Genomic DNA, 27,960 nt, shown 5'->3' with positions numbered 1-27,960 from the left:
ATTTCCGACATTCTTCTGTTTAAGTTCAATAGTTGGGTGACAGAAGCGGAGGCAGCCAGAAACATTTGTGCCGTGTATGGGGATAATGCCACAGGACACAGCACAGAAAGAAAATGGTTTTCATGTTTTAAGGAGGACCATTTTGACATTAGTGACTCTCAAAAAGTCCAAGCAGACCTTCGGGATTTGAGGAAGATCATTTAAACACATTAATGAATGATTATTCAAGCCAGTCTACTTAAGAACTGGCAAATGTGATGAGCTGTACTCATTCCACCATCATATGGTATTTGCATGCAATGAGAAATGTTCAAAAATCAGGTGTATGGGTACTGCATTCTCTAAGCCAAAATCACAAAAATTAGTACACTGCCATAAGTCCATCTCTGCTTGCTCACTTTCAACTAGCTCATGAACAACACCAACCATTCCTACCCTGTATCATTACTGGTAGTGAGAAATGGTGTCTTTACCCTAACATGAGGAAAACAAAGGAGTGGCTGAGCCCAAACAAAGCAGCAGCTCCCTGTACAATGACCTACACACAGCCAAAATAGATAATTTACGCATCTGGTGGAACAGCTTCAGTGTGGTGTGCTACGAATTGCTTCTCCAAGGTGTAACCATCACTGCTGACATTTACTGTCAACAACTGAGACATCTTGCAGAGACAACACAAGAACAATGGCCAGGAAGACTGCTTGAAGCAATACTGCTCCACAATAACACCTGCCGGCATTTTGTTAGACACCAACAGGAGTTGGGTTGGGAAATCATTACACACCCACCTTATTCACCTGATCTTGCACCCTCGGATTTTCACCTTTTCCACTCCCTATTGAACAACCTTCAATGTGCCCCAAACATGGCTCGACGAGTTCTTCCTTCAAAACCACATGATTTCACAGAATCTACAGTCACATTGACAGACGGTTGCGGATAGTGAGGGATAATACATTATGGATGACTAAAGTCTCCATTATGTGTGTCTGTTGTGTTTATTAAACTCATGTAAAAATTCCACGAACTTATGCACCAATCCAATAACATGACAGCAAAAAAATCCATTGGCTTTCCAGTAGAGTAGAGTTTATCTGTCTGGAGAAAAGTCACTAACAATCAACACTGAGCTACAACACATGCAGATAAAGAACGAAAGTTTGGCTGTGTATGTACGTGCTTACAACACAATTCTTCCTCTACACAGTGTGTGGTGGCCTTCATTCAAACCATTGTTTTTGTTGCTGCTATTATTATTGTTTTTGGGTAAAAAATGCACATCATTGTTATTAATGTCTCGTCTGAGTCAATACAGTGCCAGTGTTTGACAATTAATCTAAACAAAGCAATAAATTAATAAAAACATCATAGAAAGGAGATGCACAAAAATTATCTATATATAAGGTATGATCAAAAAATAATGGGAATCTTTTAATTTTGGTTTTTGAATATTTAGTTTATTATTGAGAGTCAAAAATGTTGTATGTGCTTTTGAGTGGTCAGCGAATTTTCACCTACAAAAAATATGGATCAAAGACTTTGCATCACATTTTGCTAGAAAACTGGAGTAAAGTGCAACAACACATTTGAAATGTTGACTTTGGCTTTTGGTGAATCTACTATTAGTAATACAAGAGTTTAAGAGTGGTATTTCAAAGAAGGTCAAGAAGATGTTGAAGATGACAACTGCCCTGGATGCCATAGCACATCAATTACTGATGACAATGATGAATGATAATGAAAATGGTTCTGAAAAATCACCAAATCACTATCAGCAACATTGCTGATGATGTCAACATATCCTTTGGCTCATGCCAAGCAATTTTTTTCAGAGTTTTGGGTATGAAACTCGGAGGAGGGAAGTTTGTTCTGAAATTGTTGAATTTCAACCGAAAGTGATGTAGTGTGCACATCACTCAGAAATTGGTGAATGAAGTCAACAACGATCCAGAACTTCTAAGGAGGGTTGTAAAATGTGACAAAATATGGGTATACGGGTATGACATTGAAACCAAGGCCCAATTGTCCCAATGAATATTGCCTGAAGAGCCAAGACTGGAAAAATTTTGACAAGTTCAATCACATGTGAAAGTTCTTCTCACTTTTTCTTTGATCACAATAGCATGGTGTATCATGAGTTCCTGCCTTACAGTCATACAGTCAATAAGGGATTCTTTCTGGAAGTTATATGTCGTTTTTATGTAGCAATCTGAAGAAAATTGTTGTTGCCTCAGCCACAGCATGCACCACATGTTGCCCCCTGCAACTTCTTTCTATTCCCGAGGATGAAGAGAACAACTGCAGGATGCCACTGTGCTACCATTCATAATATAAAAATATATTCACTGAAGGAGTTGAACACCATAATGAAAAATGAGTTCCGGAAGTGCTTCCAACATCAGAAAAAGTTCTGGCACAAGGGAATGATGAAGGGAACTAATTTGAAGGGGATACAGTGGCTGTTGATGAATAAATAAAGATTTTTCAGAAAATCAAAAATTCCCGTTACTTTCTGATCACACCTCATAATCCACAAGATGTTTAATGTCATCAGGCTGGTTGATTAAATTAAGTTGACAACCAAACAAAGTGTTCCTTCCCAAAACCATCAAAAACCTAAAAGGTTGAAAAATTTAATATATGCTCAATGATTGTTTGCTCTCATTAGCTTTGAGGTCAGGTATTTAGCCAAACAATGAAGTACTTTCTCATGTGTGAATTAGGTGCACTCATTAAAAATGGAAAATATAGAAGTTCGTACTTCACAAGCACCACACACTGCCAGAAAATGAATGATACATCAGAGATACTGTCCAATCTTGAGGTGTGTTAATAAGCTGTCACGCTGCTTCAGTGTCTAGAAGGAAGTACGGCATAGCTGGATGCTGTTTCACTAATCATAGTCTGTTGTCCCTCATTTGCACCAATTTCTCTTCTGATTGTCATATGGGCACAAGCAAGAGTGAGCTTAAAGCATGTCAAGCAACACACTACTATTTGGGGTAGGAGGCTAGTCTCTTGCTTCCTCAAAGCTTCCTCTATGTTGTGAGCAGCACCTGTATCTTAATTTATTTTGTCTGTACCTAACGGAACATGCAATATTTTCTTGTCTAATTAAAGAAGGCTGACCTGGTACAATTTTTACACTGGATACTCAGGGAATCAAAGCAGACAAATTTCATACCTGGAATATTCCTTATTTGCTCCAGTGCCCTCAAAAGCATGTTTATCTCTGGATAAAAAATGCTGAATTTGTTTGGTAAGCAGATCTTAATGCTGCAGCTGGCATGCTGCTTTTCCAGAGTTAGAGGTGGAGTAAAATGTCACATCATTGCCCACAAACTGTGAGGTCTGAATGTTCGTCTTTATACTGAAAATTATGTTGTTAATAGTAGCAGAAATCAAGGTACTACCAATCACTCAAATGAAATCAGATAAGACTTCCTTAACTCCATTAGTGCAAATAGTGTCTAGGAAGAAGGAACCACACAAAGATGGGAAGATATCTTCAGAAAAACCACTGATGGAGCTATCTGAGTACCACTGTAGGCCCTCAAAAGACAGAAAAAAAAATACTTGTGAGCAACACCCCTTTTACACAGCTGCCTTAAGCATATTTAGGCATCAACATGGAATGATATCTTCTAAGTCCATAATCCATAAGCCTTTGAGAACACAGACAAGATGTCAGTTGTCTATATGGTTCAGTCTTTCCTAGGCACCTTATGAATATAATTGTACAATAACCACTTGGGCCCTTATGGTTTATGTTGGGTTTAAAAAGAGAGACTAAGATGGTATCCCTCCCACAAGTCAGAGAAGTGTCTCCCAAATTTGGCTGAACAAGAAGAGGATGATTTCCTTTGAAACCCAAGTTAGTTGCAGCAATGTGTTACACCTTATCATGATCAGATGCTGCACCAGGAGCCACAGACAATGCCAAAACCAGTAACCATATGGAAAATGGACTGCTTTAGTCCTCAGCTTGGGCCCCTTTAGTCCTCAGCTTGGGCCCCTTTCCCAGGAACTGTTTGCGCTGACGGCTGTAACTTGGCTGACGTTGGCAAAAATTAGGGGAAAATTTTTCATTTATTTTCTGTGAAGTGCCTCTCACGATTGTCTGGAGATCACTGTTCCACATTAAATCAGTAACTGTGCATCTCCCATCCTCCTGATAGTCTCCTACATCACTATGGATTTTGCAGGATTGTTTGTCATGTTAAAGAACTCTTGTCTCCACCTCTTCCTGCTCTCTTTCACAATTTGACAGTATTTAACAACCCTTGCACAAAACCTTCCATGGTACTCTGCACTTGGTCAGCATTTGAGCCTGTACTTAGCGGTACACCTAATCCTGACTACAGAGCAGCCCACCCCACTTTAATAATGCATCACCAACGGCTTAGTGAGTTGCCAATGTAATGTGACACACCCATTCCTAGACACTGTTCGAATGTTATAACACAGCCAGTCGGCAGTACATTGCCCAGCTAGCCTTGCTGTGCATCTATTTATGTGGCACTGTTTTATCTGTTTGGTGTACCCAGATTGAAAAGTGGTCAGTTGAGTGCAAATCATCAATTTCTTCTCACTGAGCACACTGTTAGTGAGAGCACGTGCTCACAGAGAGTAATGGCAGAGTATCAACCCATGACACTACTGAAGTGTGCTGACACAGCATAGCATATGTAGTTCTCGACAACTCAACACCTTGAGCAAGTAGAGTTCAAGAAATCATGCTCTAAATCGGCACCTTCTGCAACACAGCTGGTTTTATGCATCCAACACCATGAAGAGCACACCTAGAAATAAATGGAATGCAGCCACCAAAACAAAAATAAAAAATTTTAGGCAATAAATAAAAACAGAGTTATTGAGATGACAAACATCAGTGGCAAGTTTCTGGCCAGCTATGGATAAATACTGGCAGTGTTCTTTTTGTTTTGAGCATATCTCTGCTTTTTGTTTCATGCTGACATATAACAATCACAAGGCAAGTCTATGAAAAGCTTGACAGATAAGGAAACTAAGCAGTCAGAATGTAACTTGTAACAACTTTTATACTTCTTAAAATCCAGGACAGTTGCTGCTAAAAAGGATACTGATGATATTCGGAACAAGAACTTCCAGAACAACAACTTCCAGAAGAAACAACAAACAGAAAAGTTCATAGTACATCATTTTACTTCAGATATTATGCCAATGTGGTCAACTGTATCAATTTTGAAAAAGTTAAAATTTTATTCTAACAAAAGTAAATGCGCTGTTATCACAATCATCTAACAAGTATTTATACCCATAAACAAAAGACAAATAGACGGCCAATGACTGTTTATTATATCATATATATGATGTTTCCACATATATGGGAATATATTTGCATACCCCAATTGGACTGCAAACAAATCATTGAGAAGGAAAGTATTCTTGAACCACTCATAAAGCAACACAATTTGATATGAACGCACTTTTCAATATCAGATGAATCAACAAAGATTGTCAATAATATTCAACAGACTGCCCTTGGTATTTTAACATTGTAGCACGCAACAACATGAAAACCTATAAATTATGCCAACTGTGCATTCTGTATATCAAATAATAATGATAAAATGAACTTATTATGATGATAGTGCAACAGTTATACTTAGATTAGAAGACTGCCATAGTTTAAGATCCAGAGTCCTGTATCAAAGGCTGCAGGTTGAACATAGAGGACAAGGGTAGATCTATGAAATATTAGTGTTAGAGCTGTAAACTGCCATAGCTGCGATGGGAAAGAACAAGAGAAAATGACAATATTATAAAAAGGCTAGACTGCTACTCACCATTTAACAGAGATGTTGAGTCGCAGACAGGCACAACCAGAAGACTGTTAACAAGTATGCTTTCAGCCAAAAGGCCTTCTTCCGAATTAGACCACACAAACATGCATTCATACAAACTTATCTCGGCTACACGCGACTACTGTCTGGCTCCTGAGGCCAGACTTGTTAACAGTCTTTTGGTTGTACCTATCTGCGACTCAACATCTCCGCAAAATTTTCATAATACTGTAGTTTTTCCATCCTGGATTTTCCATTGTTTAATAATTGTTTCCTTTTACTGACTCTGTAACTCAGATGATGCATTGCTGAAGGATTCAAGGAAAATTTGAGTCATTTCGAATAGGTATCTGATTCATACAATTACAGTTGGAGGTGATCTCGCCCTACCCTCGATATGTTGATGAAAATACATTTTTAATGTCAGTGGTATGCACAAAACATTGTCTGAGATTATACTAAATGCATTTTCCAAAAATTATTTTGGGCAATTAGCTCATGAAAGCACATGAAGTGTAAATGTTTGTGATAACATACTAGACTTCTTGGCAACAAACAATCCTGACCAAATAGAAAGCACCATGGCAGATATAGGGATGAATGATCTTAATGTGGTTGTAGTGAGACTGAACAGCGCAACATGCGTGTACACCAAAATAAATAATATATCTGGTTGGCAGCTTCCTATGAGACTCTCTCCATTCCTTCCACACTATGTAACCATAGAACAGATGTGGCTTAAATATGAAGAAATAGTTTTGATGGCAACTGAGAGATTCTTACCAAGTAAAATTAAAAAGAGATGCAATAAAATATATATATATATATATATATATATATATATATATATATAATAGAGGGAAACATTCCACGTGGGAAAAATATATTTAAAAAGAAAGATGATGAGACTTACCCAACAAAAGCGCTGGCAGGTCGATAGACACACAAATAAACACAAACATACACACAAAACTCTAGCTTTCGCAACCAACGGTTGCCTCGTCAGGAAAGAGGGAAGGAGAAGGAAAGACAAAAGGATTGGGTTTTAAGGGAGAGGGTAAGGAGTCATTCCAATCCCGGGAGTCTTTCCGCTCCCGGGATTGGAATGACTCCTTACCCTCTCCCTTAAAACCCAATCCTTTTGTCTTTCCTTCTCCTTCCCTCTTTCCTGACGAGGCAACCGTTGGTTGCGAAAGCTAGAGTTTTGTGTGTATGTTTGTGTTTATTTGTGTGTCTATCGACCTGCCAGCGCTTTTGTTGGGTAAGTCTCATCATCTTTCATATATATATATATATATCTCAACAACAACACATGCCAGACTTAAAAGAAGTAAAATCTCCAAGATTGGGAAGGTTCTACATGACATCAAAATTTAGTGTTGACTTCAAAGCGAAATGCTTTTAAGTCCTGTCCTGAAATCAGGCAGAAAATTATGAAATATTCCAGTCAACTGCAAACTACACCAGAAGCAAGACACAATCATTGCCTTCACTGTATGATAGCAATGGTAATGTTACCTATGACAGTGCCACTAAGACGTAGTTGCTGAACATGGTTTCCAAAAATCCCTTCACTGAAGAAGATGCAGTGTTTATTCCAGAACTTTAATAAAAGAAACAGCAGCCAGCATAAGTAACTTAGAAGTAGATACACCTGGTGTAGCGAAGTAACTTACATCACTAACACAGGAGAGTCTTCCGATCTAGATCGTAAACCAATAATCTTCCTTTCAGAGTATGCTGATGAAATAGCCCCATATTTTACAAACATCTACAACCATTCACTTGACAAAAGAACCATATCTAAGGACTGGAAAGTTGCACATGTCACACAAATACACAAGAAATAAGTAGAAGTAATCCACTGAATTATAGATCCATATCACTGACATTAATTTGCAGTAAGATTCTGGAACATTAACTGTGTTCAAACATTATGAAATATCTCAAAGAAAACAATCCATTGACATGCAGTCAACATGGATTCAGAAAATATTCTTCTTGAGAAACACAACTGGTCCTTTATTGATGAACGTAACAAATGCTATAAATGGTGAATCTTAAGTTGATTGAATATTTCTGGATTTCCAGTAGGCTTTTGACACCATTAGTCACAAGCAGCTTCTAATCAAATTGCATCCCTATGGAGTATTGTCTCAGTTGTGTGACTGGATTCATGATTCCATTCCATAAGAAAGTTCATACTGATTGACAGGAAGTCACAGAGTGAAACATAAGTAATATCTGGTGTTCCTCAAGGAAGTGTCATAGGCTGCCTCCTGTTCTGAATAATATAAACTACTTGGGAGACAATGTGAACATCTTTTCAGATTGTTTACACATGATGCTGTTGTTTATAATCTAGAAAGTCATAAGGGGACCAATACATACATATGGTGCAAAAGCAGCAATTGACCCTGGACATTAAGAAGTACTAGATCCTCCTCATGAGTACTACAAAGAATGTCTTAAATTTTGGTTAAACGATAAATAATACTGTAATAACTTCAAGATGAACAAATATATTTCAAGGAAGACGCAATATGAAAGTCACAGATCAAGTAAACAGAGTAAGACGCATGTACACTTTAACAGTCAAATCATAACTGAGTCCAAGTCTAGCGGCCGCTGGCTGGCTGGCCGCTTAGGTGGCGCTGCTGCTGCATGGTTGGCAGACAGCGCCACATGTAGAGGACACGTATAACTGCGCGGCGGCACTTTGAAAGATCGGCGAGTCACAACACTTTTCCCCCCTTTGAATTTTTTGCACAGGTCTTGATTGAGGTGGCCTGTAGATTGCTAACGTCCATAGGTGTTGTTTGACTGGCTGTAAAGTCTCGAGGAGGAGGCTTCCCATACGGACGGAAGAGTCCCTGATGATAACGGGTCGAGATTACAGGAGATGTGAGGGTCGAATCTGCTGGGGCCCCGTGCACCAATCTGCCCGTTGCGACAAGTCCGGTTGTTATAACAGGAGACATGGGTGATGTGTCCCGCGACCGTAGGAGGAGGAGGCAAGCAGAGTTGCTCCGACAAATGATGGTCATCTGGTTCCTGCATGGGCGCGTCTCCTGGTGGCGTCAGTTCTTGTGCTGGCACCGATATGATGGTGAGAGGACGGCGTTGTGAGTAATGAGAGATTACAGTATCCCGAGCGTCAGGTAGAGCCGAAGGTGGTGTAGCGGCATCTGGAACAGGTGTTGCCGGCACACGAGGCGAAGCACTGCAACACCCGTGTCCGTCTGGATTTCATACAGGCGTCGGCCATGACTCCATTTTGGCCGCCTGCCATATCCCCGTATCCATACAAGGTCGTCGGCGGTGAACTGGCACCTTGATGTGAAAGGTCACAGAAGATGAAATAGCATGCGGGGCTGTCAGCTAGGTAAGAGCTGAGCCGGGCTGTGGTCGCCCATGGGCGTGAAAAGGTAACAAGCCAGAAATTGGAGAAGCACAGAAGAAGTCAGGAGTTTCCTCATCTGAGCCTGAAATGTGTGGACCAGTCGTTCAGCCTCACCGTTTGACTGTGGATGGAACGGAGGGGCCGTGACATGCATGTTGCCGTGACGGGCACAAAAATCCGCAAAATCGGAAGAGGCAAATTGTGGACCATTATCAGTAACAAGAGTAGAGGGAAGGCCTTCCAAAGAGAAAATGCAAGCTAGAGCATGGGTGGTTGCCGCAGTGGTAGGCGACGTGCAACGGACAATGAAAGGAAAGTTAGAGTAGGCGTCAATAACGAGAAGCCAGTACGTACCCAAAAAAGGTCCCGCGAAGTCAGCATGAATACACTCCCACGGCTTCTCCGGCGAAGGCCACAGTGACAAAAATGACTTCGGGGCGGCGGCCTGTGACGCACAAGCGACCATGTGTGCGATTTCAGAGTCGATGCCGGGCCAGTACACATGACAGCGCGCAGAGATTTTGTGCGAGAGACACCCCAGTGCCCTTGGTGAAGGAGGCGCAAGGCCGAAACACGCAAAGACGCAGGTACCACAACATGCAGCGAAGCATTGTCGGTGGAAAGGAGGATAACACCATCCCTACCCGTGAGGCGGTAACACAAAGCGTAGTAGTTACGCAACAGATCAGAAGTCTTAGCGGACAGACAATCTGGCCAACCCTTCTGAATACAGTGTAAAACCCGGAAGAGGGTAGGCTCAGAACCTGTAGCAGCTGCCAGCCGGTCCCCGGTGATGAGGAACCCGTCCACAACCCACTGCTCGGCAACATCCAGGTGGAAACACAAAAGTTCGTCCCTATCGAATGCCAGATCAGGACCCATGGGAAGGCGAGACAGTGCATCAGCATTCGCATGTTGAGCCATCGGCCAGAAATGAATCTCATAATTGAAACGAGACAAGTAAAGAGCCCAACACAAATTTAAAGATTGTCAATTTAACTAAATGCCAAGGGATTACAATTATGAACAAATTGAATTGGAACTATCATGGGCAAAATGTTGCAGGGAAGGTGAACCAAAGACCTTTTTACTGGAGGAATACTCCAAATGTGCAACAAATCTACTAAAGAGAGTGCCTACATCATGCTTGTCTGTCCTCTGCTAGGGTATTGCCGCTCGGTATGGCGTCCTTACTAAATGGAATTGACAGAGGATATTTAAAAAGTTCAAAGAAGCAAAACTAGTTTTGTATTTTCGCGAAACAGAGGACACTGATTCGTGGATACGATACTTGAGCTGGGCTGGTAATCATTCAAACATTGGTGTTTTTCATGGCGGCAAGATGATCACACTCTCACCTGCAAAAACTTTGCGGTACTGGAGAACTGAATGCAAACATAAAAAACGCAATCTTTCTAACTTCTCCATTCCAGCATCTCATTGTGTCTTACTTCCATCATTCGGTTATTCCGTAATTACTTTTTTAATTTGTTAATGTTGGCAGACACATAACAGCAGCTGATGACACCACCACAGTAATTCCATTTGTTACATATTTCAGAATTCACACACATTAATGTAGAGTACTGGCACACAGAAACTGCACTGCTTCATTAGCTGTCACTGCTTCAACTAGTAAAATGCCATTTCACAGCCCTTTCACAGATTTCACTGTTCCAGCTAACCAAACTATTGCTTTATAAATATAAATTGGCGATAGCTTTTCAAATGTTCCCTCCATTTTATTTACGATGATACGCACTTCATATTTAAAAGGACATGTTCTGTTACTACTATTTTCTTTTAAACCAGATACAATACAATCAGGAGCACTAGATGCCCTGACACACTTAGATTTTTGGGTATTGATGCTCCTGCCAGTCAACTAAAACAACTGGGAGATGAGTTATTTCTATTTGTGAGTTCAGTCTCACTCCAACATGGTGTTATGAAAATTACAGGTGCACGAGACGGAGCCACACTCATCTGGACAAGTTCAACATAAATGAAGTGCTTGTTAATGCCTCTAAGCAGAAGAATTGGGTGAAGGATCTGAGTGGTGTAATTAATGTGTATGAGTTTTTAACAGCCTCTCCCCCTCACACACACACACACACACACACACACACACACACACACACAAATCTGCTCTATGACCAGATGTCACTCTTTCTGAGGCGATCATAACTCATTAACAAATAAGCATTAGAAGACGAAAAGTTGGTTCACATAAAAGTATTTCCACTATGACACAAACGACAATGTTACTTCCCTCCAAATACGTGAAACCAGGCAAAATGAGTATAGTATCATGTAAAACATAACAAATTATCAAGTCATCAACACTATTTACTTGCTATGAACTTCTGTTCATACTTACTTTAGTAATCATTTCTCCAGTTTACATATTTGCATTGTTGTAACCTTGGAAAACGAAGATTCACTTCCTGTATGTCATTTGGTGTGCTGAAAGATGTTCTGCTAGGTATAGTGCTAAGTATTAAAACTGAAATACTAAGAAGGATGTACACCCTCCAAGCCACATTAATTAGATGTAACATTCAGCATACTGTATATCACAGTTACTCCCAAAGGTTGTTGAGACACACACTATCTGATCAAAAGTGTATGGACAACTATTAGTGGAGATTAATGTGGGGTGTATCCATCATTCGGCTTTATGACAGCTTGAACTCTGACGTGGAAACTTTCAGTGAGGGTGCTGGATGTCTGTGGAAGAAAGAAAGCCCAATTTTCCTCAGAGTTGAAAGTAGTAAAAGAAATTATGCTAGGTGCTGGGTTCTGGAGTAAGTCAACATTTTAACGCATCTAAACTGTTTCGTTCAGTTCAGGTTGAGGCTGTTGAGCAGGCCATTCCAATTCAGGAATGTTACTCCCTACAAACCACTGCCTCACAGATGCTGCTTGATGACAGGTTGTATTATCTCCAAACTCTTTCTCTACTGTATGCAGTATACAATGGCTGTAAATTGTGTTCCTACCCAATAAGGGAAACTTAACCACAAAAAACACCATCATCCCATAAGACCTCTGTACTTCACTGTTGGCAGCATTCATGATGGCATCAAATATTCTCCAGGAATTTATCAAACAAAAGCCCTTCCTTTTGTCCACTGACCAGTGACATCGCTTCTACACCACCACCAGTGTCACTTGGCTTGACTACAGAAATGTGTGAATTATAAGGAACTGCTCGAGCATTACACCTCATTCTTTTTAGCTTCCTACACACAGTCACTGTGCTAACGGATCTGCTGGTAGAGTTTTGGAACTCATGAGTAATTCCTTCTGCTGATTTTATGCCTTCTTTTACATAGACCCATCGCAAAGCTCAATGTTCCTGTCCGCCAGTACATGAGCTCTGCCTGGTCTTGGTTTAACTGTGGTTATTCCATAACGCTTCCGCTTCAGAATTACATCATCAACAGTCAATTTGGGCAGCTTCATGAGGATTGAAATGTCCCTGATAGATCTATTACTCAGGTGACATCCAATGACCTGCACACATTTTAAGCCACTGAGCTCTCCTGACTGATCCATTCAGGTGTTGCTGCTTCTCTACTGACAAGAAAATACAATATTTTACATCTACACACATACTCCACAAACAACATTAAAGTTTTGGAAGAGGATACTTTGTGTACCAGTGTCATTTCCCCTTCACCTGTTCCAGTTGTGTATAGTTTATGGAAAGAATCATAGCAGGTAAACTCCTCTCTCTAATTTTATCTTAATGGTAATTTTGCAAGATATGTATAGGAGGAATTAATATACTGGTTAACTCTTCTAGGAAAGGATGTGTTCTGACTTTAACGGTAAACAATATCGTGATACAGAATGCCTGACTTGCAGCATCTGCCACTGGAGTTATCTGAGCATCTATGTGACACTTTCACACCTGCTAAATAAACCTGTAATGAAACATGCTCATCTTTTTTTATCTTCTCTGTGTGTTCTATTTGTCCTATCTGGTGTAGACCCCATACTGACGAGCAATATTCACGTACTGGTCGAATGTGTGTAATGTAAGCTACTTCCTTTGTTCATAGACTATACTTCCCGAAGATTCTTCCAGTGACTCTCAGTGTGGCATAAACCTTAATCTTGATTAATTTTATGTGGCCGTTCCACTTCTAATCATTCCATATTACTAGATATTTTATGGAAGTAACTGCTTCCTGTAGTTGTTCTGCAATTGTGTAATCATACAATAAAGGGTCTTTCTATCTATTTATTCACAATATTTTATATTTGTTTATGTTGCAGACCAATTGCTGCTCCCAGGATCAAGCATCAATGCTCTGCATGTCTTCCTGCATTTTGCTACAATTTTTCAATGTTGCAACTTCTCTGCATACAACAGCACATCCACATAAAGCCTCATAAAACTTCTGATGTTATCTACTATGTTGTTTATAATGGGTTCCCAGAAATTTTTCCCTGATCACAAACATTCATAAGGCATAAAATACAACACACAGACAAATACTTCTTATCTTGAATTGCATGTGATATATTAAGTTTTTGCGTACATATGTACTCACTATTACTTTGTTTGTTTCAGGGCCAAGTAACATTAACAACAGAGGGCTCAGGCACCATTTGCAAAAAAACTTGTACTCGAAACACGAGAAAGCCAAAAGTGTCCTCTGGTATCACGACCCACAGTCACCAAAAACAGCGAAGTGAAAATTCCAGATAGCATACCATAGACAGTCGCCAAATTTTAAAAGCATCAGGACACTGTATGCGAAGTTTAGGGAAACAGGGAGCAACTGTGATCTTCCTAGAACAGGCAAGGCTGAACCTAGAGTGGAGACAATTCAGAAAGTGTGTGTTTTGCATGTCTTTATAAATTTTTTACATGATTTTTCTTTTATCCAGCTCCCCTCACAACAATCTAACACCTTATTTTGACCAACCCCACCTCTATGTCATTCCTGTTCCCCCTATGCCATCCCTTGCTCCCTCTTTATGTACCGGTTCAGGGAAGTATCCCTTTCCCTGGCAAAACCCAGTCGCACATCATGTTTCTTAAATGCTGCCTAAACCATGGAATCCCTCCCCGAAGGCCTATCCATAAAAATTCCTTTCATTGGATCACAATCCTCTTTTCTCAATGACTTTCACCTTTTCACATTCTGCCAGTCCTCGGCCTTTACAAATCTGGTGCAGCAAAAAAAGTAACTTCATGGCACCATCTCTGCTCCCTTTGCAAGCACTACCATCCAACCCCTATCCTACCGACAAGTGTTCCTCCTCATAGCACCCAAATCCTGCCTAGCTGACCTTTTCAACTTGCCATATCCCCAAAAACTCCCTACCAACACTCCACAAAATCAACAGTTGAAACATTCCCATAACACTGTTGTTAACCTGTTCACCAAAACTCTCAGCCTGACAGGAGTTTCAGTCCTATCCAAAGGCCTCACCTTTAGCCCCACACCCACACCTAAATAGGCTGGATTTGTCAAAGACCTGCTCTCCTCCTCCTGTTCCCTGCAATGGACACACTTCTTTGACACCAATCCATCCAAGCAATGGCAATCTAATACCACCATTCAACCCTGCCTCTGCCAATTCATACCACCATTCAACCATGACCCCCCCTCCCCTCAACCCACCCACTTCTCACCTTCCAGGAATTCCTTACCTCCAACTTGGCCTCACTATCCTTCCCCAGGTTCCTTCCTAAACACCAACCTTTCAGCAGTAGAAAGGACAGCCACATACAACATCAAAACAATTTATATTTATAATTATACAAGAGAATGAAAGTTGCTACTCACCATATAGCGGAGATACTGAGCCACAATAGGCACAATAAAAAGATTCACACAATCATAGCTTTCGACCATTAATGCCTTTGTCAGCAGTAGACACACATACACACGCATGCACGCGTGCACACGTGCAAGCGCACCTAGTACACACATCTGCAATCTCAGAGAGCTGAAACTACACTGCCAAAAGCTAGGATTATGTGAATCTTTTTATTGTGCCTATCGCGGCTCAGCACCTCTGCTATATTGTTATATTTATAATTATTTATTTATGTATTTTTCAGGCTGCTTCATGGGGCCTCTTAAGTTCATTCACTTGAGCTGTGATATGGTGCTTTCCAGCATGATATAAAACTTTAATCCTAGCAAATATCTATATGAAATTTAAGTCGTAAGAAAGCGAACATATATTATCTTCAGTATAGGATGTCAAATAAACTTCTAAAATACGTCAAATCAGGTGAAACTGACCAATTTTGAACTTAAAACTTACGTATTTCTGAAACCAATAACATTAATATATTGGTTTCTTTTTCAGAGCATGGGTACTGAACTGCAGTAATAAAATGGTCTTTTTTACCTTTTGCTCTAACAGATCCCAAAATAGCCTGTGTTAGTCAACTTCACTGCACGCGGGGTGGGGGTGGGGGGTGGGGGGTGGGGGGGGGGGTTGACATTGACTGATTATCTGTTATGTGGTAATTGTGGCTTGTTCATGACTCTTGGGTTACTTTAACTTTACTGAAACTTCATCAATAGTTGAAAAATATATATGGCACGATAATTAAATTTTAGAACTTATTTGAGAGAAACATACAAAGAAAGTTTTAAAATATGTGATCATAAATTGGCTTTATGAAATTCTGAACAACTGCTTGAGAAAAAGACAGTCAGCTTCACCCCAATTCCACCCAGAATTTGGAAAGTTTTATTCATGTGTCTATAAATAGTTAAGTATAAAATTAACTTGTCGCTGTGAAGGGTCAATGCACAATATACATAAGACCCACACACACGAGTTGTTTTATGCCAGTCACATGAGTAAAAGTTTTAGCTCATTTTTAAAAATAAAATCCAGTCCTCCTGAAAACAATCAGTACCCAGACAGAGATTCAGAATGACATATATTTAGTTACTGTCACAAATTATGAAACTTCAAACTGTAAATATAATAACTAAAAATTATCTTTAATATGTAGTTATTTAACATAAAATGTTTTTTTCTAACCTTTTCAGTCAACTACACCCCATTTGATGGTACTGAAAATATTAGAAATTGGCTACTGAGAACACTTAAAGATCAGTAACTCTTCAGTCACCAGCTCTTACCGGTTGGTCAACAGTGATGTAACCTTCGAGGTGTTTTCGGGCCGCTACTTCTTCTGGTTTCATTAAGGCACGTTTACTGTCAACTTGGGGAGCTTCTTTTATCTTCAAAGCAGTATCAATGTCCTCACCATATCGCACAGAACATGTTGAGAAGGCATATTTACATCTGTAATGGGAAAAAAAGTTTAAGAAAAATGTATCTTCAGATAAAAGAAATACAGTCACCAAAAAAATGCATTTCTTTCTTTACTTCATTCTATTACAAGAACACTGATATATGGATTTCTTCATTATTTCATAACTGATGAATGTTAGTCTTTGCACTGTTTGGACAAGAAACTTAAAAACACATCTCACCTCTTACTCTGAAACACAGTATGTCTAGGTCATGCAATAGCAATTTTACAGTTTAACCACAAGTAATTTGAAATTGTTGTAAATATGACAGAGCTTGCAGGGGAAAATAAATCAATTTCGTTAAATCAATAATTTTAATTTGCTTAGTCAGAAATCCAATTACAGCATTCCAATTGCACTGTCTCATTTGCAATAACATGAATTCCATAACACCTATAAACTTCTATAGGACAAATCTGATGGCACATATATGAATACAAATGTGTTTTGTCTGAAACACTGCCACAACATATAATTAGCAGTGCATGCTTGAGACAATAAGTTACACTGTTCCAACTACAATTTACACTATTCTCTCTGTGAGGGTATCTGGAAAAAAACTATTTTCTAATCAGGTATCCTTACTGTCTCACCAGTTAGAGCATAACCTGTTTAAGAACATGTAATTCTATGTAGAAATACATGTCACCTGGCTGAACAAACTGGATTTTGATGGTTCTGTTCACATAGTGAAAATCATGGTGTGAAGTTTTTAGTGTGATGGCGTCCCCACTCAAAATCTTCATTGTGGTAACAGTCTTGTCAATAATGTAGCCCAAGGTCTAGTTTACACTGGAAAGTGAAAATCTGTTGTGAGTTATTAAAATATGAATAATAAAAATTTATGTCATCTCAAATTTATCTGTATCCCGAGGTCTACGTTTGGGCCATATATCATACACATTTTATTATATGTAACTAGATCTTCAAGGTAAATTCAGAAAATCTGCATTATAAAATATGCAAACCTCCACTGAGTACATTAAACTGAAGGATGCTTTAACAATAGGACTACATGTGCTAAACTGGTTATGCTCCACAGAAGAAGACAATAAAGGTATCTATTTGGAAAGCAGCTTTTCCTCATTGTTGTCATAAGGGTTCTTAAGTCCATAGACTGATCTTTTTGCAGTTTTCATGCTAGTCTATACTGTGCAAATCTCATCTCCATGACATCCATTTGAACCTGCTTACTTTATTCAAGCCTTGGTCTCACTACAATTTTTACCCGCCACACGTTACCAAACTGACAACACCTTCATGGGACAGTACACGGATACCTACCCCTTCTTTTAATAAACTTGTGTGATAAGCTTCTATTTTCCTCTAATTTGATTCAGTACCTCCTCATTTGTTATTTGATCTACCCATCTCATCTTCAACAACCTTCTATAGCACAACATTTCAAAAGTTTCTATTTTAAGTTTCGATTTTCTTCCTGTCTGAAATCCTTTTTATCGTCCATGTTTCACACAATACCTGGAGAAAAGACTTCCGAACACTTAAATTTATATCAGATGTTAACAGATTGCTCTTTTTTGGAAATGTTTTTCTTGCTATTGTCTGTCTGCATTTTATATGCTCTACACTTCACTTCAGCCAACATCAGTTATTTTGCTGACCAAATAACAAAATTCATCCACTTCTTCTCATGTCTCATTTCCTAATCTAATTTCCTAAGCATTGCCTGATTTAATACAACTATATTCCATTACCCTTCTTTTACTGTTGATGGTATTCATCTTATAACCACCATTCAGGACACTTTCAATTCTATTCAACTGCTCTTCCAAGTCCTTTGCAACTCTAACAGAATTACAGTGTCATTGGCAGAAATGAGAGCTTTTATTTCTTCTCCTTGAACTTTAAACCTCTTTTCAAATTTGGTTTCCTTCATAGTCTGCTCAATATACAGATTAAATAACATCTAGAATAGACTAAAATTACAACTGCATTCTGGTTTCTGTACGAGTTGCAAGTAAACTTTTGCCCCCTGACAACTTCAAAATTTTAAAATGTGTATTCCAATCAACAGCTGTCTCCAAATCTACAAAAGCTACAACATAGGTTTGCCTTTCTTTAATTTATTTGTAGGGTAAGTCATCAGATCAGTGCAGTGTTGCATGTTCCTATATTTCTCCAGAACCACAATATCATATCTCCCACCTCATCTCCACTTACTTTCTTTTCTCTTTCTGTAATATCGTCCTCAAGTTCATTTCCCTAATAAAGTTCCTCTCTACATTCTTTCCTTTCCCTTGCTTAATAATGGCTTGCCACCGAAGCTCTTGATATTCATACAGCTGCTTCTCTTTTCTCCAAAGGTCTTTCTAATTTTATCATGGGCAAGCTCTTTCTTTTCCCTAGTTAGGCATACTTCTACAGCCATTCACTTCTCCTCTAGCCATTCCTGCTTAACCATTTTGTTCTCTCTGTTACTTACAAATTTTAGATGTCTGTATTCCCTTTCGGTCAACGGCCTTGCTGCAGTGGTAACACTGGTTTCTGTCAGATCACTGAAGGTGAGCACTGCCGGGCTCGGCTACAACTTGGATGGGTCACCATATGGATCTGCCAAGTGCTATTGTCAGCTTCTGAGGCCAAATGAGGAGCTACTCGTTTGGGAAATAGTGGCACCAGTCACAAAACCTGACAACAGCTGGGAGAGTGGAGTACTGCAGTTGCACCTGCAGCACTGCAATCCGTGTAGCTGATGGATACAAGCCACCCCACCTCAACAACGTCCACCGTTCATGGGATCTTGAACACCCCCCCCCCCCTCCCATCTCCAAATTCATACAGCTTTAGACTTAAACCATTTCCAATATCATGATGTTTGTTTGTTACTTTCACAACAATATACTCTGGCGATTCCCAAACTAAAGAAATTTTTGTTAGTGTTGGAAATGGACTCCAACTCACTCACACTCTGTAACTGTACAACAGTATACAATATGCTTCACATTATACTTTCTTTTTTGTGCTTTTAGCATACATTTCCTTTTGGTTATCATTTTTTAATGTTAAAACAGTGTTATTTCAATGGATTTACTTTACTGTTTTTCAGATCTAGCTGTTGCCTGAATGCCACAGTAGCCAGAGACGGTGGCCATGTGTGGGAGAGTTGCGCTTGTGTGAATGTGTTTCCTACTTCCAAAGAACAACTCCCATGCCTGAAAAGTTAAATGTTCACAAGTCTTTTCACTGTGCCTTGTGCCTGTTTGCAACTTAACGCCTCCTCTGTGGTGAATAGCAATTACCCTTTGGCAATACTGTTGTTATTCCATATTAGACTTTCCATTATTTACTTTGAATTTTGATGTCATATGACATGTTCGTGGGGTCTGGGATGTTTCCATTTCAGATGTCAGTCTTGATTTGTTTATAATATGTAATTTGTAGGTGGTGGCTTAGACCTATATAGGTCTAGTAGAGATTTGGATCTGCTGAGGGGAATGGTATTTTGGACTGTGTTTTAATGAGGAATTAATGACAGCACTATCGTGTTGCCTAACATGCAGGTTACGTTGAAAGATGATAGTTTTGTTGAGAGTGGGCAAAGCTAGTGAATAACAACCTTTCTTCAACCTACATCATACACTCCATAGTTACATTGACATCCCTGATTTAAAAAAAAAAAAAACACATTCTATTTTTTCACTATGATCTGATATTCCCAGCAAATTTCTACCATTCATTATTTCTTAAGGCTTGAATCTCCGTCTTTTCAATAATATCAACAGTCAATCAGCATGTTATTTCACTGTGAACTAATTCCTGTAGCTCAAATGAATTACATGGTTTGTTTATTCCTGACCTCTCTCTCTTTCAACTGACACTTCTTGACTACTTGTATTATCAGCTACCTACTACAATTTCCTGAGTTGCTTCCATCATCACAATCATTTCTTAACACACTCTTCCATTACTGTTACTGACTGCTCCATATTAACAACATTCCATATCCTATTACCCAAGTTTCACTGTGTTTAAAGATTATCCTATACTTTTTTTACATGAGCATATCTTTCTCTACAAGAGTTCTTTACTGTATACAATCATCTGCAACTTTTACGATGACCAACACTTCTACAAATAAAACTTTAACATTGTCAATTTCCTCACTTCTATTAAAAGACCTGTTAAGTTTGGCATTGCATAACATTACTCGAGATATTGAAAGTATTTGTACCAACAAAACAAGCAAAATCTTAATCTTCACTTCTTGTCAGTATTATACACAATGATTTCTGGGATCAATTAAAAAAAAATCAAATCAGTAGATGTCATCAGTCTCTTCCTAAACCATCCCCCCCCCCCCTCTCTCTCTCTCTCTCTCTCTCGGATAACACAGGATTTTTCCATCAAGAAACCATTTTGACATTTGCTTGTCTGACACAACCATGAAAATTCTAAGAAACCTAAAGATAGCAGGTCATCTCCTGAAGTGGCATCCACATACAAAAGCACTCTTGCTTTGCACAGAGGTTTAGCAGCTTTGCCATACTGCAATCCTTTATTTCGTGTACTAGCTTCTGAAAAATCTTAAACCCCATAGTATGACTAGTTATCTCAGCTCTACTTAAGATAAGTAACATGGCTGTTCACTTAATGTCTTTCTATTCTGCGCATGTCAGTTTTGCTGGAACCCGATTTTGATGTCTTATTTAATTCCTTTAATATCATAAGGTTTAAATGATGGAAATTTATATATAAACAGTGTAGAGTTTTTTTGTTTGAGAAAACAAAAGTGTCATTAATGAATATCTTCATAGTCAGCTCCAAGAATTCACCCCAGGACACACAGATATTGAGCACCTTTGGTCAGAATTTAAAGATATTGTCCACCATGTGCTAGAGACATGTGGACCTAGCAAAAATTTAGGGGAGGGAAAGGATCAACCTCGGCTCAACAAATACATTTCGAAGTTGCTGAGAAAACAGAGAATTTTGCACAGTCGTTTTAAACGTAGTCGCTGCCCTGCTGACATACAGAAATTATGCGAAATGAAAGCAGCTGTCTAAATTTCAATGAGAGATCCTTTTAACAAATTTGAAAGCAATATTTTATCAGCAGATTCTAAAAATAACCCCCAAAAAATTTGGTGGTACGTAAATCTACAAATGCAACAAATGATTCAATACCTTCTCTTGCAGACAGTACAGGCAATATAACGGAAGATGATAAACAGAAGACCGAAATTCTAAACCTAGCTTTCAAAAACTCATTTATGGTAGAGGACTGCAGCACCATTCCCCCTTTCAACTACCGAACAAATGCGAGGATGGCTGAGATAGTGTTTAGTGTATCTGGAATTGTAAAACAGTTAAGATCCTTAGACGCCAGGAAGGCATCTGGCCCAAACGGTATCCCTGTACGATTTTATGTTGACTATGCCTCAGTGATACAGATAGCCATACCATAGGTGCAACCACAACAGAGGGGTACCTGTTGAGAGGTCAGACAAGCGTGTGGTACCTGAAGAGGGGCAGCAGCCTTTTCAGTAGTAGCAGGTGCAACAGTCTGGATCATTGACTGATCTGGCCTTGTAACACTAACCAAAACGGCCTTGCTGTGCCGGTACCGCAAACGACTGAAAGCAAGGGGAAACTACAGCCGTAATTTTTTCAGAGGGCATGCAGCTTTACTGTATGGTAAAATGATGATGGCGTCCTCTTGGGTAAAATATTCCGGAGGTAAAATAGTCCACCATTCGGATCTCCGGGCGGGGACTACAAGAGGACGTCGTTATCAGGAGAAAGAAAACTGGTGTTCTACGGATCGGAGTGTGGAATGTCAGATCCCTTAAATGGACAGGTAAGTTAGAAAATTTAAAAAGGGAAATGGATAGGTTAGTGGGAATTAGTGAAGTTTGGTCGCAGGAGGAACAAAACTTCTGGTCAGGTGAATACAGGGTTATAAATACAATATCAAATAGGGGTAATGCAGGAGTCCATTTAATAATGAATAGGAATGCAGTTAAGCTACTACAAACAACATAGCGAATGCATTATTGTGGCCAAGATAGATACAAAGCCCACTCCTACCACAGCAGTACAAGTTTATATGCTAACAAGCTCCGCAGATGGCGAACAGATTGATGACATGTATGATGAGATAAAAGAAATTACTCAGATTGTGAAGGGAGACGAAAATTTAATAGTCATGGGTGACTGGAATTCGATAGTAAGAAGAGGAAGAGAAGGAAATGTAGCAGGTGAATATCGAATAGGGGTAAGGAATGAAAGCCGCCTGGTAGAATTTTGCACTGAGCATAACTTAATCATAGCTAACACTTGGTTCAAGAATCATAAAAGAAGATTGTATACGCGAAGATACTGAAAGGTTTCAGATATACTATATAATGGTGAGACAGAGATTGGTTTTAAATTGTAAGACATTTCCAGGGGCAGATGTGGACTCTGACCACAATCTACTGGTTATGAATTGTAGATTTAAAACTGAAGAAACTGCTAAATGGTGAGAATTTAAAGAGATGGGACCTGTACAAAGTGACAGAGCCAGAGGTTGTAGAGAGTTTCAGGGAGGGCATTAGGGAACGATTGACACGAATGGGAGAAAGAAATAAAGTAGAAGAAGAATGGGTAGCTTTGAGAGATGAAATAGTGAAGGCAGCAGAGGATCAAGTAGGTAAAAAGACAAGGGCTAATAGAAATCCTTGGGTAACAGAGCAGATACTGAATTTAACTGATGAAAGGAGAAAATATAAAAATGCAGTAAATGAAGCAGTCGAAAAGGAATACAAACGTCTCAAAAATGATATCGACAGGAAGTGCAAAATGGCTAAGCAGGGATGGCTAGAGGATAAACGTAAGGATGTACAGGCGTATATCACTTGGGGTAAGAAGACCTTTGGAGAAAAGATAACCACTTGCATGAATATCAAGAGCTCAGATGGAAACCCAGTTCTAAGCAAAGAAGGGAAAGCAGAAAGGTGGAAGGAGTATATGAGAACAATATTACGGAAATAGAAGAGGATGTAGATGAAGATGAAATGGGAGACATGATATTGAGTGAAGAGTTTGACAGAGCACTGAAAGACCTAAGTCAAAACAAGGCCCCGAGAGAAGGCAACATTCCATTAGAACTACTGGTAGCCTCGGGAGAGCCAGCCCTGACAAAACTCTACCATCTGGTGTGCAATATGTATGAGACAGGCGAAATACCCTCAGACTTCAAGAAGAATATAATAATTCCAATCCCAAATAAAGCAGGTGTTGACAGATGTGAAAATTACCGAACTATCAGTTTAATAAGCCATGGCCGCAAAATACTAACACAAATTCTTTACAGACGAATGGAAGACCTTGGGGAAGACCAGTTTGGATTCCATAGAAATGTAGGAACATGTAAGGCAATACTGACCCTATGACTTATCTTAGAAAATAGATTAAGGAAAGGCAAACCTATGTGTCTAGCATTTGTAAACTTAGAGAAAGCTTTTGACAATGTATACTGGAATACTCTCTTTCAAATTCTGAAGGTGGCAGGAGTAAAACACAATTTTTACGGAAACCAGATGGCAGTTATAAAGAGTCGAGGGGCATGAAAGGGAAGCAGTGGTTGGGAAGGGAGTGAGACAGGGTTGTAGCCTATACCCGATGTTATTCAATCTGTATATTGAGCAAGCAGTAAAGGAAACAAAAGAAAAATTCAGCGTAGTATTAAAATCCGTGGAGAAGAAATAAAAACTTTGTGGTTCGCTGATGACATTGTAATTCTGTCAGAGATAGCAAAGGACTTGGAAGAGTAGTTGAACGGAATGGACAGTGTCTTGAAAGTAGGATACAAGATGAACATCAACAAAAGCAAAACGAGGATAATGGAATGTAGTCGAGTTATGTCGGTTGATGCTAAGGGAATTAGATTAGGAAATGAGACGCTTAAAGTAGTAAATGAGTTTTGCTATTTGGGGAGCAAAATAACTGATGATGGTCGAAGTAGAGAGGATATAAAATGTAGACTGGCAATAGCAAGGAAAGCATTTCTGAAGAAAAATTTGTTAACATCGAGTATAGATTTGAATGTCAGGAAGTCGTTTCTGAAAGTTTTTGTATGGAGTGTAGCCATGTATGGAAGTGAAACGTGGACAATAAATAGTTTAGACAAGAAGAGAATAGAAGCTTTCGAAATGTGGTGCTACAGAAGAATGCTGAAGATTAGATGGGTAGATCACATAACTAATGAGGAGGTATTGAATAGAACTGGGGAGAAGAGGAGCTTGTGGCACAGCTTGACTAGAGGAAGGGATCGGTTGGTAGGACATGTTCTGAGACATCGAGGGATCACCAATTTAGTATTGGAGGGCAGCTTGGAGGGTAAAAATTGTAGAGGGAGACCAAGAGATGAACAAACTAAACAGATTCAGAAGGATGTAGGTTGCAGTAGGTACTGGGAGATGAAGAAGCTTGCACAGGATAGAGTAGCTTGGAGAGCTGCATCAAACCAGTCTCTGGACTGAAAACCACAACAACAATGCTACAAATATAGTGCCATTCTTATCCATAATCTATCAGAGATCAGTAGAACAGTGGAAAGTTCCACACTACTGAAAGAAGGCCCAGGTCATAGCAATCTATAAAAAGGGTGGAAAATTGGATGCACAGAACTACCAGCCAATTTCACTGACATCGATTTGTTGGAGAGTCACGGAACATATTTTGTGTTCAGACATAATGATCTTTCTGGACTCTGAGAAGCTAATCTGCAGAAATCAGCACAGTTTTAGGAAACAGTGGTCATGCTAGACACAGCTGGCCCTCTTTGTGCATGATACACAACAGGCCCTACATACCGACTCCCAGGTTGTTGCCATATTCCTTGACTTTCGAAAGGCGTTTGACTCAGTTCCACACTGTCACTTGCTCCAAAATGTGCGCACTTACAGTCTATCCAATGACATATGCTGTTGGATTGAAAGTTTTCTAACAGACAGAGAGGAGTATGTCGTCCTGAATGGGGAGACTTCAACAGAAACAAGCGTAACATCAGGTGTGCCCAAGGGCAGTGTGATAGGTCCACTGCTTTTTATGATTTACATAAACAATCTTGTTAATGGTATTGACAGTGGCATTAGACTGTTTCCCGATGATGCTGTAGTCTACAGGAAAGTAGCATCACACTAAAGTTGTGAACAAATCAATGAGGATTTGCAGAAAATAAATGCGTGGTGTAAGGACTGGCAGTTACTTCTCAATATTAGTAAGTGTAATCTGCATATAACAAAGCGAAAATCTCCATTAATGTACGAGTACAAAATAAATGCTCAGACTTTGTAAGCTGTAACAGCCATCAATTCGAAATGATCTCAAATGGAACGATCAAATTACACAAGTAACGAGTAAAGCGAACTCTAGATAGCGGTTTATTGGTAGAATGGAGTCCTTCTACAAAGAAAATTGCTTACAATACTTTAGTTCATCCAGTCTTAGAGTATTGTTCATCTGTATGTGACCCTTACCAGTTGGGTCTATTCAAGAGATTGAGAAGATGCAAAGGAGAGCGGCAAGGTGTGTGACTGGTACATTTAGCCATCGCGAGAGCATTACAAATCTCATAGAAAGCTTCAAGTGGGACACACTTGCAGACAGATGACGCGCTAAATGGAAAGGGCTGCTCGCTAAATTCCAAAATCCGATCTTCGACGAGGATGTAGAGCATATATTATTACCACCAACTTTCAAATCTTGCAGTGATCACCATCCAAAGATATGGGAAATTAGTGCTCATACTGAGGTGTTTTTCCCTTGCACAGTCCGCAAGTGGAGCAGTGGGGTGGGGTGAAGTGGGGTGTGGGGGAGGGGAGGGGGGGCGGGAATATGACTTTGGCGCGAATAGTGCCCTCTGCCACACACCACTTGGTGGTTAGTGGAGTGTATATGTAGATGCAGACGTAGATATAAAGAATTAATAAAGCATGAGAGTGTATATGACAAATTAACACATTACAGAGAACAGTTTTCAACTACAGTGAGGAACTCTTGTGCAGTATCGGAGGGCACCACAAAAACTTTTCATCTTAGATTTTTTAGACTTGGGTTTATCATTCAATTGTAGTTTACTTTCCATGGATTCCTTATAAAAATGAAACCTGCTGAATAGTGCACGCCTTTCAGTACAATGCTTAAGAAAATTTATGCAAGTTAAAATAGTTTTTCAGTCTAGTGATCACTGAATAAATGTTGCAGTTTCTTCTGAATGAGTCAGTATTTTCGACAATCTCCATGATGGAATATACACACGGGGATGGTAAAGTCAGAGCTCCAAAAAACTTTAACAATAGCCTAAAAGAAGTTTGAAAACTGGCATTGCAGATCTGCCTGATTACCATTTCGGCATTACAGATGTATCCGATTCCACCTGTCTGTTTTGGCCCATGTCATGATCAAAATGGCGGAAATACACATACAAATTAAGATAAAAATGACACAATAATGTCTCACTCCAAAAATTAAATGAGACTTCTGTTACAGCGACAGAAAATTGGGGGTTTAGGGCTGGGACAAGCTAAATACACAACAATAAAAAAAAACAATGCACCACCCCAAAACAAATAATACAAAAAAATTAAATTATAGCATTCTACTACGCGAACAAAACCACAGGAATCTGCCATTTCACTTAACCTATGTAGCTCAACTGCAGCTACCAATATCAAAAAACCAACACCTACAAGCCAGAAATGGGGAATTGGACATTTCCCTTGACCTATATAGCTGTTGTCAACGTCCTGTTGTCGTCACAAATGTGACACCTAACATATTCAGCAATAAGACCAAACATCTGCAGAAACTGTATGACAGACATCATATCATCAATCATCTCAAAACATAATGATACACTCGTAAATGTCATATCCATCCCTAACAAATAAGCAATAAAAAAAATTAGGCTTCTTTCCACACAACAAACACCAAAACTAATCAGATCTAACAAAAAACTTTAACAACTCACTGAAAACAATTCCACAGCCCATGTTATTGTGCCACCCACCTAAACTGAAAACTACATTAGCATTACAACCAAAACTCAAATGAACTCAACACCACGCGTTAAACAAAGAACGTCCACATCCACCACCAAAGGATACCATAAAATACAATAACACTACATCTACAAACACAACCAACTCAAAAACTCCGGGCCATAGTGACATCACACACACCACTACCATTACGTCACGGGTCAAAGCAGACGGGTAGAATCAGACGCTTTCATTGACCCAAATATTCTTTGGTGGTGCACAGTTACCCCAAAATATGAAACACAAAAAGAGTGAAAGCAAGTACAGTGCACAAGCCTTTAAAATTCATTGTCAGGGGCAATGGAGTTTATTCTGGTAGTGAAGATAGCAGCATTCAGTTTCTGCTCTAGACCTTGAATGTGATACTTCTAAGAAAG

General features: G+C 39.4%; 1 protein-coding gene across 1 annotated transcript in view; it reads right to left on the bottom strand.

Annotated features, from left to right (window-relative positions):
* LOC126190626 (NADH dehydrogenase [ubiquinone] iron-sulfur protein 4, mitochondrial) overlaps window positions 1-27,960 on the bottom strand; it is a 46,436-nt gene that overhangs the window by 15,940 nt on the left and 2,536 nt on the right. The window contains exon 2 of the mRNA XM_049931039.1: window positions 16,362-16,527. Coding sequence (XP_049786996.1) covers window positions 16,362-16,527 — 166 coding nt within the window. The remainder of the gene's footprint in view (window positions 1-16,361; window positions 16,528-27,960) is intronic.

This window comes from Schistocerca cancellata, chromosome 6, assembly GCF_023864275.1.
Source record: "Schistocerca cancellata isolate TAMUIC-IGC-003103 chromosome 6, iqSchCanc2.1, whole genome shotgun sequence".
Lineage (NCBI taxonomy): Eukaryota > Metazoa > Arthropoda > Insecta > Orthoptera > Acrididae > Schistocerca > Schistocerca cancellata.
Note: the sequence above shows the minus strand (reverse complement) of the source record. Positions and strands in the feature narration are given on the sequence as shown.